The sequence below is a fragment of the Pinus tabuliformis genome, chromosome 2_1, assembly GCF_031772625.1.
Source record: "Pinus tabuliformis cultivar Carrire ecotype Pingquan chromosome 2_1, CPIR1, whole genome shotgun sequence".
Lineage (NCBI taxonomy): Eukaryota > Viridiplantae > Streptophyta > Pinopsida > Pinales > Pinaceae > Pinus > Pinus tabuliformis.
In genome coordinates, this window is record NC_142299.1 from 740,470,203 (window position 1) to 740,484,789 (window position 14,587).

General features: G+C 39.0%; 1 protein-coding gene across 2 annotated transcripts in view; it reads left to right on the top strand.

The window, feature by feature from the left end:
* Positions 1–1,001: 1,001 nt before the first annotated feature.
* LOC149202713 (uncharacterized) overlaps positions 1,002–14,587 on the top strand; it is an 86,312-nt gene continuing 72,726 nt past the window's right edge. Inside the window, exons 1-14 of one of the 2 annotated variants that reach the window (XM_089403228.1) lie at positions 1,002–1,253; positions 1,608–1,787; positions 1,900–2,013; positions 2,252–2,410; positions 2,818–2,995; positions 3,162–3,285; positions 3,395–3,510; positions 3,887–4,026; positions 4,383–4,562; positions 4,672–4,785; positions 5,027–5,185; positions 5,609–5,759; positions 5,925–6,048; positions 6,241–6,356. In XM_089403228.1, the coding sequence (XP_089259354.1) occupies positions 1,135–1,253; positions 1,608–1,787; positions 1,900–2,013; positions 2,252–2,410; positions 2,818–2,995; positions 3,162–3,285; positions 3,395–3,510; positions 3,887–4,026; positions 4,383–4,562; positions 4,672–4,785; positions 5,027–5,185; positions 5,609–5,759; positions 5,925–6,048; positions 6,241–6,356 (1,974 nt within the window). In that variant the 5' untranslated portion in view covers positions 1,002–1,134. The remainder of the gene's footprint in view (positions 1,254–1,607; positions 1,788–1,899; positions 2,014–2,251; positions 2,411–2,817; positions 2,996–3,161; positions 3,286–3,394; positions 3,511–3,886; positions 4,027–4,382; positions 4,563–4,671; positions 4,786–5,026; positions 5,186–5,608; positions 5,760–5,924; positions 6,049–6,240; positions 6,357–14,587) is intronic. The other variant, XM_089403229.1, reaches the window with a different exon arrangement.

The window sequence follows — 14,587 nt, forward strand, 5'->3', positions numbered from 1 at the left end:
TGAAATTGACTGCTTAATAAATTAGAAGATTAATGAGCACGCAACTGGCATCAAACATGGAAGGTCTCGCTCCTTCGCTTTGGCAGAACATGCGGAAAAGACAAAACATCACATCTGCATTGAAGAAGCTAGAGTCATTGCAAGAATTGATCATTTTCATCACCATAAGTTTAGGGAAGCCTTGGAAATTAAAAAGAAGCCTATTAATCTGAATAGAGACAATGGTTGGAATATTAACAGGTGTTGGATCTTTGACTTGTCTTCCCAAATTTAATTTAGTTTATTATTATTATTTTATTTATTTCTTATTATTATTTATTTTATTATTTGCAACAATTAAATTTGACTATATTATTTTTTTAGTTATTTATATAAAACTTTCCTTTTAATTTAAAAATTTAATAATAAAATTTAACTATATTATTCTTTTTACTTATTTCTATAAAACTTTCTTTTTGATTTAAATATTAATAATAATGAAAATAGAATTAGTTTAATTCATGATTTCTATCTATTTTTTTAAAAAAAAAATGCGTATTTTTATTTTTTATTTCATATTATTATTTAATTTTAATTATTTCTATATCACTTTTTTTATTAAAATATTAATAATTATAATAACAAAATTAATTTAATTCATTATCTATACTTATTTGTCCACAGTTATTTAAAAAAATGTTTATTAATAAAATATAATTTTTTTGGTCAAAATTAACTATTATATTATAACGGTCTTTACATCTATTTAATTATTTAAAATGATTTATTATGATTTATTAATAAATAATAATTCTTTAGTTAGCAGATGGCATCTATTTAATTTCTTAACATACAAGTTATATTTTTATTTTATTTTAATCTATTTAGAAAAATCAAATAATTATTTATTTTATTCTATTTAGAAAAATCAAATAATTTTTAACCCGAAATTTCTAAGTTGAAGATCACATGAAAGTGGTTCTCAATAGGTAAGTTCATGAATGTGGGACCTCCGAAATTGCGAATTAGGTGAGGAGAAGGATTTACACAGCATGCATTTGTGAGCACACTAAATTTCCTGGTGTTTGGCCACAGACAAGCTTGATAGAATATTGCTTGTGATAAACTAGTTAAGAAGGAAAAAGATCCACTTCCATGATCTTAACGATGGAGCGAGTTGAAAAAACAGGGTCGATGGATCCCCGGATCAGGGAGTTTTTGTTCCTGGTCTTGGATTTTCTAAATGAGGAGAAATTCAAAGGAACAGTCCATAAGTAAGTAATCAATCATTAATAAACTCTTCGCTCTTTTTTAAACAAAATCCGTATGTGTTTCGAACCTTTTCTCTTGTCTTCTACCGAGTACCAACAATGAGGTCGTAAAAGGATATAATCACACTTCGCCAATTTTCCTGCAGTAAATTGCATGGCGAATGTCAATTAATTGAATAGAAATCTATGCTTTTCTGTGTTGTTAGCTTTTAAATAGGAGATTGCATTGATAGAGATATTTGTTTGATATTATTTTTGATTCCTGGCATACAATAATGTGCCCGAAGTTTTGAAGCTCAAACTTGTAAGTTGTTAGATAGAGACGTTTTTATACCAAGTGTTAAATACATGCTGCAGACTAGAGCAAGAATCTGGCTGTTACTTCAACATGAAGTATTTTGAAGATCAAGTTCTGGCCGGAGAGTGGGATGAAGTGGAGCGGTATTTGTCTGGTTTCACAGAGGTTAATGACAATCGATATTCCACGAAAATGTTCTTTGAGATTAGGAAGCAGAAATATCTAGAAACTTTGGACAAGTGAGTGGTGTCTCCTCCTGTAGAAGAACTGTAGGAACTAAAAGTTTGTTGGTTGTAATGCGAATGTTGTTGGATGTGTCAGCTCTGATTGCTGTTTGGTTATATTGTCCAGCCAAGATCGAGGAAAAGCTGTGGTAATACTGGTGAAGGATCTCAAAGAATTCTCTGCTTATAACGAGGAACTATACAAAGAGATGACACAGCTTCTCACTCTGGATAACTTCAGGTCCAAGCAACTGGCTGCTTCTTCTCTTTTAATGTTTTTTAATTTAACTCAAAAGTAGTCTGTTATTGTACATGGATCTAGCTGGCAACCTATCAGGCCTCCAAAATCTCAAATTTTCTTCTTGAGACATGAGTAAAGAGGAATTTAACGCAAATACAACAAGTCAATGCCTTGCATTCTTCCTTGTGGTGATTTTGACTGTGAAAAGCCCTGAGACGTTGATTGGTTAAACTTTCAGAGAAAATGAACAGCTTTCTAAATATGGAGATACGAAATCAGCTCGGAATATTATGTTGCTGGAGCTAAAAAAGCTGATTGAATGCAACCCTCTATTACGAGACAAGTTGGAATTTCGCAGTCTTAAAGCTTCACAGCTCAAATCGTTGCTAAATCAAAGGTCTAGTACACTATCATATCTGGCAAAATTATCCACCCCTCACAAATCCTTCCCAGAACCTTGAAGGGACAGGTTGGAACCATGTAATTTGCATGGTTCCAACCTGCCCAACCTGTCACTTCAAGGTTCCGGCCAGGATTTCTGAGGGGTGGATAATTTTTGCCATCTTGTCTTGCGTGTTGAGGCATCTTGGTTCCTATCTGTCTTACGATTTTATATTTGGGGGATTTTCGGGTTTTATTTTACTTTGTATGACTTTAATTTGGATGGATGAGGTTCAAATCCTTACAAGGGCCAAAACCATATAAGCAAAGTGAAATAAATTTGAAATGCTGTGTTTTTCAAAAGGACATTGGTGATAACTTATATCTAATACAGAGTGTAAAACATCTTCTGAATTTTTTCAGCCTTTATTGGAAGCACCAGCGTTGCGAAAACCCTCAACCCAATCCTGATATCAAAACCCGATTTGTTGGCCATAAGTGTGTGCTTTCAAATGAAGCTCGGACTCCTCCTCCTGCAAATAGTTCTCTTGTTAGCGCACTTTCAAAAGGGGGCAGATTTGCTACTATTGGTGCACATATTGTAAGTCATGGCTTGATTAGTTCAGAGATGAATTCCCATAACTTGACAATAAATAACTCAGTTGATAAATTTTTTTGTCCTGCAATTTACCATCAGTTTAGCTTGCATTCAGCCATATTGCAGAATTACTGTCAATCTAACATGCTTTATAAAACTTTGACTGCAGCCATCCCAACCCGTAGCCACTTGTCCAAGTGCCCTTGCAGGATGGATGGGGAATTCTATTTCCCTGGACCCACATATTGCAGTGGCTGCTGCACCATCTCCTTGTGTTTCACAACCACATCTAGGTGAACTGAGCTGACTATGTTTTATGATAGGTGAAGTTCCATATTTTGGCAATACCAATATTTAAAAATGATGTAAAATCGTAATTGGTTTTTTGTTAAATGACTTCAGCTGCTTTGCTAAAATACCCAAGGACTCTAACCACCAATAGCAATCCTGGATTGGATTATCACTCTGCAGATTCTGAACATTTTGTGAAAGGGATTCATCCCGGTCAAGCTGATGAGGTATGGACATAAGATTCAACATTTTAAGCTTTGCGATAGCATCCTCTGTGAATTTGTCTTTCTGTAATGAAAGGGTTCAACAAGTATTGGAATCTGTTAGCATAAATTGTTTTCTTCTATAGTTCCTTATAAAGGTGTTTGTTGGTTACTTTTTGTGTGTATTGGCAATATTTGATTTAATGATTGAATGCTTGCTTGATAGTTTTATGCTGGCTATGAGTCTTTTTTAAACTAGTTTCAGTGAGCAGTGTTTGAGGGATTATTGAGATCACTCAACTCTGTGTTAGTGCACATGCTGGCGTGTACATACACAGTTGCTTTATGCATTTCAGCAGTGTGTTAAGGGTGTAGTGCTTTTATTCCAAAATTTCACCAGGCTTACTTTCATCTCCATTCCAAAATCTTAACACTGGAGCGAGATGAGGAAGCAAGGTCGATGTCGTCCCTGACTAGGAAGCTTGTGTTCCTGATCTTGGGATATCTGGCTGAGGAGAAGTTCAAAGGAACAGTCCATAAGTAAGTAATCAGTCATTAACCAACTCTTCTCTCCATTTTAAACAAAATTTGTATGGGTTTCTAATCTTTTCTCATGTCTTCTACTTTATACCAACAAGTAGATGGTAAAAGGACATAATCACACTTCTGTAATTATCCAGCAGTAAAATCCATGGCAAATGTCAATTAAGTGAATAGAAATCTATGCTTTTCTCTGCTCTTAACTTTTGAATAGGAGATTGGATTGATAGAGGTAGTTGTTTGATATTATTTTTTATTTCTGGCATACAAATAATGTGTTCGAAGTTTTGAAGCTCAAACTTATAAATTGTTAGATAGATACGTTTTTCATGCCAAGTTTTCAATGCATCCTGCAGACTAGAGCAAGAATCTGGCTTTTACTTCAACTTGAAGTATTTTGAAGATCAAGTCCAGGCCGGAGAGTGGGATGAAGTGGAGCAGTATTTGTCTGGTTTCACAAAGGTTGATGACAATCAATTTTCCACAAAAATCTTCTTTGAGATTAGGAAGCAGAAATATCTTGAAGCTTTGGACAAGTGAGTCGTGTCTCCTCCTGTAGAATAACTGTAGGAATTAGAGGTTTGTTGGTTGTAATGTGAATGTTGGATGTGGCAGCTCTGATTGCTGTTTGCTTATATTGTCCAGGCAAGATCGAGAAAAAGCTGTGGGGATACTGGTGAAGGATCTCAAGGTATTCTCTTATTACAATGAGGAAATTTACAAAGATATCACACAGCTTCTCACTCTGTCTAACTTCAGGTCCGTGCAACTGGCTGTTTCTCCTCTTTTAATGTTTTCTTAATTTAACGGAAAGGTAGTCTGTTATCGTACATGGATTTGCCTGGCAACTTATTCGGGCCTCTAAAATCTCAATTTTTCTTCATGAAACATCAGTAAAAAGAGGAATTTAACTCAAATACAGCAGTCAATGCCTTGCATTCTTCCTTGTGGTGTTTCTAACTGTGAGAAGTGCTGAGACATTGATTGGTTAAACTTGCAGAGAAAATGAAGAGCTTTCTAAATATGGAGATATGAAATCAGCTCGGAATATTTTGTTGCTGGAGCTAAAAAAGCTGATTGAATGCAACCCTCTATTACGAGACAAGTTGGAATTTCCTAGTACTAAAGCATCATGGCTCAGGATGTTGATAAGTCAAAGGTCTAGTACACTATCATGTCTGGCAAAATTATCCACCCCTCACAAATCCTGCCCAGAACCTTGAAGGGACAGTTTAGGCAGGTTGGAACCATGTAATTTGCATTGTTCCAACTTGCCCAACCTGTCACTTCAAGGTTCCGACCAGGATTTCTCAGAGGTGCATAATTGTTGCCATTTGATTGCGTGTTGAGGCATCCTGGTTCCTATCTGTGTTACAATTTTATATTGGGGTGTTTGGGGGATTTTCGGCATTTTTTTTTTACTTACTTTGTATGACTTTAATTTGGATGGATAAGGTTCAAATTCTTATAAGGGACAAAAGCTACCATCTAAGGAAGGTGGAATAAAGTTGAAATGCTATGCTTTTCAAAAGGACATTGGCTATATCTAATGCAGTGTAAAATATCTTCTGAATTTTTTCAGCCTTAATTGGCAGCACCAGCTTTGCAAAAACCCTCAACCCAATCCTGATATCAAAACCATATCAAATGAAGCTCAGACTCCTCCTGGAAATAGTTCTCTTGGTGGTGCACATTCAAAAGGGGGTGGATTTCCTGCTATTGGTTCTCATATTGTAAGTCATGACTTGATTAGTTCTGAAATAAATTCCCATAACTTGACAATGAATAATTCAGTTAATAATTTTTTTTGTCCTGTAATTAACCATCAATTTAGCTTGCATTCTGCCATGTTGCAGAGTTACTGTCAACCTGACATGCTTTATAAATTCTGACTACAGTCATTCCAACCAGAAGCCACTTTTCTAAGTACCCATGCAGGATGGATGATGAATTCTATTCCTCCGGTTTCACTTACTGCAGTGGCTGCTGCACCATCTCCCCTTGTTTCGCAACCACAGCCAGGTGAACTGAGGCAACTATATTTTATGATAGATTAAGTTCCCTATTTTCTTACAAATACGTGGCAACATGCTCGACTATAGGTTTTGCCCAGGAAGAGAGATGAGAAAACAACATCTTTCTCAAAGATAGTTAGCATGCCAATATTTAAACAGGATGTAAAATTGTAATTGGTTTTTTGTTAAATGACTTCAGATGCTTTGCTAAAGCACCCAAGGACTCCACCGATCTATAGCAATCCTGGATTGGATTATCAGTCTGCATATTCTGAACATCTTGTGGAAGGGATTGATCCTGGTCAAGACGATGAGGTATGGACACAGGATGCAACAATTTAATCTTTGCGATAACATCCTTTGTGAATTTGTCTCTGGGTAATGAAGGGGTTCAACAAGTACTATTTTTTTTTTTTTTTTTCTGTTAGAACAAATTATTTTTTTCTGTAGTTTCCATAGCTCTAGTTGTATTTTGACTAACATTCTAACATTATAAAGGTGTTTGTTGGTTACAGTTTGTGTGCATTGGCAATAATTTGATTTAATGATTGGATGCTTGCTTGATAGCTTTATGCTGGCTGCAAGTTTTTTTGTTAAAATAATTTCAGTGAGTAGTGTTAGAAGGTATTATGGAGATCACTTAATTTTGTATTAGTGCACATGTACTCACATACACAGAGTTGCTTTATGGGTCTTAGTGGTGTGAGTAGGGTGTTGTGCTTTTATTCGAAAATTTCATTAGGCTTATTTCGTCTCCATTCTGTAATTTTAGGCATCCTTTTGTTATGCACCAAATACCCAAATGGCATAAATATAGAAAGAGAAGTAACTCCATGCCTTGAGATGAGAGAGAAGAATGGATGAGAGGCCCCTTTGAGGGGGTGACCTTCTTTTAAAATATAATAAATGCACAAGATGATATGATCTCTAAATCTGGGTCTCTTTGGTATATTTGGGACTCGGGAGACAAAATGTACAATTACAATTAAAGAGTCTAGCAGACAATTATAGGGCCTAGCCAACCAATAAGGACAACACTAATATAGCAATAGAATTGTAATAAATCAATATCTAGGGCTCGTGCCACGCCTGCCACGCCCCCCTCCCCCCTTCAGACAAGTTTTGCCCTCAACACTTGATTAGTTGTGGATGTTTTTACATGAAGAAATCATCTACCAATGTTGTCTATTCTACTAGTAGGTTCTTCCACTTGATAAGGTACTTGGTAATTGCTCAATTTTGCAATTGCTTGATTTTTGTTTCAAGGATTGTTTAATTTGTTTCCACTTCTATTATGATATTCCTTTCTTCATTAATCTCTAGTAAAATAGTTTGAACTAAGATCTTGTCATAATTACCATCTTTAAGCAAGAAACATGGAAGACTAGATGTGCACGTGAAGATGGAGGTGTTGAAGAATCTAGGGCAGTTGTAGTTGAGAAAGATTATTCTTAGTGTGATAACTATTTGTGAGGTATTTTATCTTTAGCTTATTAGCAAAATCTTTTACTTGATATCATTAGTGTGTATTTCTTACTTCATCAAATAGCTACCAAAACAAAGAGACAAGAACACAAGATGTTGGCATTCTGCCAGGGCCAAAACATCTCCCTCTTGGTCAAGATGTTGGCATTCTGCTAGGGCCAAAACATCTCCCTCTTGGAGAGGAAAACCCACACAGAATTCTTCTTATAGAGATACCAATTGACAAATACCAAAACCATGACCCTTGACCTATAATGTGGTTCCAAGATCAAGACACCAATCCTCTTCTTCGTCATCGTTGAGTTCATCATCACTGCACCACTAAGATCTTCCTTGCTCCTGTCATCACTAAGAACATTATTGTGCCTCTACTAAGATACTCATTATGACAATGAGATCATTGCTTCTGCACCATTACTCCATCTTCACATAGATCATTGTTGCATCGTCTCAACTACATCATCATTATTGTGTCATCTTGTTGCACTACTACAGAGCTCTTCCTGAGACCATGATTATGACTATACTTAGATCATGACTATGTCTTGATGATATGCCGAGATTGTATGATCCTCTCCATCGTAGATACATCAAGACTACGAGATCAAGACTGTGATTGTGTACACATATAAGCCGAGACAAAGTGTGACTAAGGTTCTTCGTATGCATGCCAAGACTGTAACCTCCGAGACAATAGTCACTGAATTCGAGAAGAGATCGTGGTTATGACATTGTTATATTTCACTGTGATCATCACTGAAGATAGCACAGGTATCCAAAGTCCTTTTGCCCACAAAAATTCATAGAGAAACTTGAGATTATGTGTCACTGTGCTTGCCCAAGATTTCAAAGATCTTATGTAAAGATGTTACTGTGTTTATCACCGAGATCCTTACTGTGCCATCGAAGTTTCAGAGTGATCCGAAGTTATTTCCTCCTGTGATTACTCCAGCTGTGTATTTATAGTTGTTAGTCCATTTATGCAAGTTGACGTGAACTTAGTGAACCGTTGTGTCCTTTTATTGAGCCGACATGTCATCTATATATACTTTGAAGCCGACTTGACTGTCTTTCACATTGTTTTGCTGATAGTCTTCTTCTTTGGAGGATGGTGCTTGTCTTGGAGGGCTACTTGACACTAGGTTGACCCATATTCATGCTCAAGAAGAGCTCTTTAACATGACTTTGATTCTTTGACTTTCCTAGACCTATGGAATGAGAAAGAAACTCATTTGAATAATTTACAAAAATAATATTTCTTTTTCTTGACAAGTACAAAGATCAAAATTACATTTACAAATACCGAACCTAGTTACACTTTTCTTCAACACTCCCTCTTAACTAGGGAGGTAATTACAATGGTACTTGGTCATTCTCGATCTGAAGAATTTCTCATAAGAAGAATTGGATTGGTAACCCATATGTATAGCATCTGTTGATTTTTGGTAGCATCGGATGTGCTCTAGCTCCGAAATTTTGTGGAGTGGCTAGAACACATGAGATCTCCAAGACCCAGAAATTGTTTGGAGAAACTCCACTCGGATGAGGAGCTATTAAAATAATTAATATTTTTAATGGGTTCCTATGTCTAAACTTAGGAAAATAAAAATATTAATCGGTATTAATAAAGATATGGGTGAGAAGCTTCTAAGAGACGAGGATCAAGTTTGTTTTAATCTTAGTTATTGATTAGAGACTTAATCTCGGCCGTTGATTCATCAACAGGAAAAGTATAAGAGAAGACTTGAGAGTCATTTGGAGACACACTGGGCAAATACTCAATAACTCGAGGGAAATCGATTCTCAAGGAGAAGAAGTTCGATTTCAGAGGAGAGTTGCAAGGTGAAGGAAGATGAGGGTTTCAGCATTAGTCAGAGATTGAGGAGGAGGTGATGCAGTGCCTCAGAGAGACAACGCAAAGGGAGAGATCTGAGAGACAGCGGAGGCAGGGACGAGATTTCACGCAGATGATGCAGGGATGACGCAGTCCTCACGTAGATGATGTAGGGGTGACACAGTGAAGGATAAAGGGTCTCTGTAGTGTCAGAATTTCTCCTAGCTGAGGAGGAAAATTATCTCAGGTGTTTTCTTGAAGGTTTCTCTATGTACTGCAAAAATTATTCCTTGTAAAGAAATTGTTGTTGAAGAATAACAAACCCTCATCTGTTGCACTAGTTTTCTCGCATTGGGTTTTATCAGGGACAATTGTCGAAAAGTAACTGTGTTGATGTGATTGATTCTTGTGCTTGTATATCACTATTATTTTTTCTCTATGATATTATGTGATAATTGCAGTAGAATTTATTTTAATGTTTGCTGAAGGGTTTTGTAAACAACTTTTTTTTCCTCGAGGAAAAAATCACAATTTTCTGTTAATTTAAAAAATTACATGTAGTAGATGCCTGTATGGTATACATTGTAAGTTGGCCGTAGCCTTCAAAAAAATATAAGTCTGTACAAAATTACTACGCAGGGTATACTATAACTATTCATGGAAAAATATATCCATGTATAAACCAAGTTCTCATAGTAATCACTGGTATATACTGCAAAAATTAGGGCCTATTTGCCCGCTGGTAGAACTGATCTATATAAGGTTGATGATAAAATTGGAAGTGATCAGCTCCCTGTTGCTCTTGTATTATCCACAATCGCCTGGGCTGGACTGTGGTCGCTTTGGAAAGTTGGTCGACAACCATATTACACTCCCCGATGAGCGAGTGGCTGCAACTACTGCCCTCGATCTCATCATAAGTGGGGAGGGTGGATGGGGAGAGGCCGAAGTTGGCACTTGAGTCGATCTGCACTCCATTGTCTTAGGACCCTGTGACCGAGGTGTCTGGCCTTCAGCAGATGAAGGTGCAGTAGGAACAACTTCATCCACGGCTTTGGAGGGGGAGGCGACAGAGCAAACCAGAGGGCATTCTTTATAGAGATGACCAACCTTATGACACCTTCTGCATCTGAAAGGCACCCCCTCGTAGTCCAGAATTTGTATACGCGTGAATCTTTTCCAATGCAATGTAATCTTCTCCTCCAAACCCTCTTTGGTATCCAGGTATACCAAAATGCGAGCCATTGATTTATTGCCTGAAGTAGCGTAAGACTTGTCGTAGTCCAGAAAGGTGCCAAGCGCATTCCCAATGCGAGTGAAGATATCCTCGGACCAGAAGTGGAGGGGTAGCCCAGGCAGCCTGACCCAAAGCGGTCCTGCACCTAATTGTTCCCGCTTAGGATCGAATAATGGGCTCCATCTCTTGAGCAATACAGGAGCCATCTCGATATGCCAATACTGCGAGAGTGCCCAAGAGGTATATTCCTCCCTCTGAAAGCTGAGTGCGAACCATCCCCGAGCTAGGGTAGTAACTGTCGGGAGCTCCTTGAAGATATTCCCCCAAATTTCCATGACCCAGAGGTGCAGATGAGCAGCTGAATACGCTCTACCTCTGACTCTGCCCACTAAAACCTTGTTTGCCGTATCCACAACTTCCCCCATTTGCACCCCCTCACCAAAACTGAGAGACAGATCCTTACGGGAGGCTTTGACACACTTCAATTTTTTGACCTTACTAGAGCGAGGCGCTGTTGGGTGGTCTTGAAGGGGATCCTGAATACCTTGGTTCTCTTGCTGAGATAAAGGGTTACTGGTGCGAGGGTTTACCGCCGGCGAGTCGAAGCATCTAGAAGGGGAGGTAGATGGACCGGGCTCCGCCGCGATGTGAGGGAAAGGGAGGGAATCTGGCTGGAGAGGAGAGAAATCCGTTGCAGGAACAAACCCTACCGAGGTGGGGAGTGCAGAGGAGGGCAGATGGGGCGATGAAACCAGTGGCAGAGTCATATGAGGGGGAGGGTGGGATGCAAGTGGCAAGAAGGTGAAGCGTAGCCGGAGAGGGGGGGGCAGTCAAGGCTCAGAGAGGCAATAGAGAGTGCGGTGAATGACAAACTAGGCACGGAAGGGCCGGGATTGGAACGGGCAGGCGGAAAATCAGTGTACAACGGATATGGCGTTCCCAAGGACCGAGCAACCGTTACCTCTGGCAAATCATTAGGGCTCGTAGGGATTAGGGACAATTGAGTAATTGACCACGTCCTCATCCATATCCGACATGCTGTAGAAAATCCCGGGGACAACAAAAGAGACAGATTGATGATAGCGGAATCGAAGGGGGAACCTAGCCGACTTTGACGGTGATGATGTCGACACAATAGAGGAGATGGTGGTGTGCAGTTGCGGTTTTGCAGTCGGGCCTGTTGCAAACCCTAGCCGTGCTTCCACAATAGTTCAGATCGGAGCTCCATCCTCCCAGTCTAAACAACTTCTTGTGAGAAATAAGTAGGAGAAATAAATTAGTTACTACAGTAGAATTTTGTGTCAGAAATTTTCACATGGTATCAGAGCAGAGATCAGGCAACATGACTAAAGAATCCGCTATGAGTCAGGAGCATGATGTTGGGGCATCAACTCAAAAGGACCCACGCAGATCTTTAGAGGGAGAAGAGAGCACAAAGAACATGGATCATGATTATTGCATGTTAGCTTCCAGATTGGAAGAAGAAGTTGCTTGCTTAGCGAGTTTTGCCTCCTCTGAGGTTTGGTATATAGATAGTGGAGCTTCCTCGCACATGACAGGAATACGAGAATGTTTTTCAAATTATCAGGAAGAAGGGATGAACTTCGAGATCACCATGGGAAATAAGTCAAAATGTACCCCCGTAGGAAGAGGTATCATAGTATTTCAAATAGAAGCAGGGGATCGGCTTCGAGCAACCAATGTGCTACATGTGTTGGGATTGGGGATGAACTTATTCTTTATATCTCAGCTTCAAAACAAGGGCTATGATGTTTTCTTCATTAAGGAGAAAGTATATGTCAAACACCCGATTGGAAAAAGAAGGCCCAAATTGGAGTTAGAAGTCACAGGTTATATAGATTACCGCTAGAATCTCTAATGGCACTAATAGGCAACAATGGGAAAAATATTTGAATGAACTATGGCACAGGAGGATGGGACACTCACACCATGGGGCTGTAAGAATTCTTGGGAGAACAATATCAAGAGTTCTAGAATTGAGTACCAAATGAGATGATGTATGCAGAGGATGCACACTAGGCAAGTACGCCAAAGCTGCATTTTCCAAAAGCAACAATAGGGCTAAGAGTGTTGTGGGATTGATACACTCAGATATATGTAGAGCCATGTACACAAGAGCTCTTAGTGGTGCTGAGTACTTTGTCACCTTCATTAATGACCATTCCAGAAAGACTTGGATCTACTTTCTAAAAACCAAGGATGAGGTTTTTGGTCGATTCAAAGAGTTCAAGGCTCTAGTTGAGAATCTGGCAGGAAAGAAGATAAATATATTGCACTCAGAGAATGGTGGAGAATACATCAACAAGGACTTCACTAATTTTTGCACAAGGGAATGCATCAGAAGAGAGTGGACGATCCCCTATAATCCGGAGCAAAAAAGAAGAGCAGGACTATTGTTGAAGCAGCCAGAACAATGTTGTATCATCAGGATATGACCAAGTTTCTATGGGTAGAAGCATGCAACACAATAGTGTATGTCCAAAACAGGACTCCTCACAAGGCATTAGGTAAGATTACTTTGGAGAGTGTCTTCACCGGTAAGAACCCTTAGGTGAGTCATTTCATGATATTTGGGAGTTTGGCATACTGCCATGTACTCGAAGAAAAGAGGAAGAAATTGGATTAGACTGTGGAGAAAGGATATCTTGTGGGAGATAGCGAGCATACTAAGGCATATAGAGTCTATCTTCTGGGGAATAGGACGATCGTTATTCGATGGGATGTAAATTTCATGGAGGATAGAGCTTTCAGGAAATCTCGAGAAATGCCTTCCAAAAAGCAGTCAAAGCCTAAAGGATGATTTGTTGGTCTAGCCACTTCATCCAACAGAAACTTGCACCAGTATTTCTCCTAAAGGAAAAACTCTAGAGGTATCACAACAGGTGGAGTCTCAGGAAGAGGAGGAGCAGATAGATATACCCACTACCAGTGGTAGAACGAGCCGAGAACTTTGACAGATACTACGAGATGCAAAGAATTTTGTTGGTGTGCCCAGGAATGAGAAAAGTTAGCGTAGACAGAGATACCAAGCCTTGATGGCTTAGGTTGGAGAACCCTCTAGTTTTCAGGAGGTTGTTCAACATCAAGTATGGGTAGATGCTATGGTGGGAGAATACAGTTCCATAATGGTCAATGATGTTTGGGAAGTGGTACCTAGGCCTCAGGACAAGTCAGTTGTAGGTTCGAGATGGCTCTACAAAGTCAAATACACTGCAAATGGCAGTGTGGAAAAATACAAAGCTAGGTTTATGGCTAAGGGGTATGCTCAGAAGGAAGGGATAGACTACGAAGAAACCTTCGCCCGAGTAGCCAGGTATACTTCTATTAGATCTGTGATATCCCTTGTAGCACAGATGGGGTGGGAGATTCACCAAATGGACGTGAAGACGACGTTCTTGAACGGGGTGATAGAAGAAGAAGTATACATTGAACAACTAGAGGGTTTTGAGACACATGAGAAGAAATATCATGTATGCAAGTTGAAGAAAGCCTTGTATGGGCTTAAACAGGCACCTAGAGCATGGTACAGTCAAATTGATGGTTACTTGCAGAAGATGGGAATTGTCAAGAGTGACGCAGATCCTATTCTCTACTATCTTGCTGTAGAGAATGAGCCTCTAATCCTGGTGTTATATCTGGATGATCTTTTCTTGACAGGCTCATCTAGGCTCATCAAATATTGCAAGGAAACCTAGCCACATAATTCGACATGGAGGATTTGGGACGGATGCATTATTTCCTGGGGTTGGAAGTTTGGCAGCAGAAGGGTGAAATTTTCCTTGGACAGGGGAGATACGCTATAGAGATTTTGAAAAGATTCAGAATGAAGGACTGTAGACCTATGGCTACTCCAATGATCACCAACTAGAAGAAGATTGATGCTTCCGAATATAAAGAAGTCGATCCCACCTTGTACAGGTAGCTCATAGGGTCCCTAATCTATCTGGTCAATACCAAGCTAGACATTTG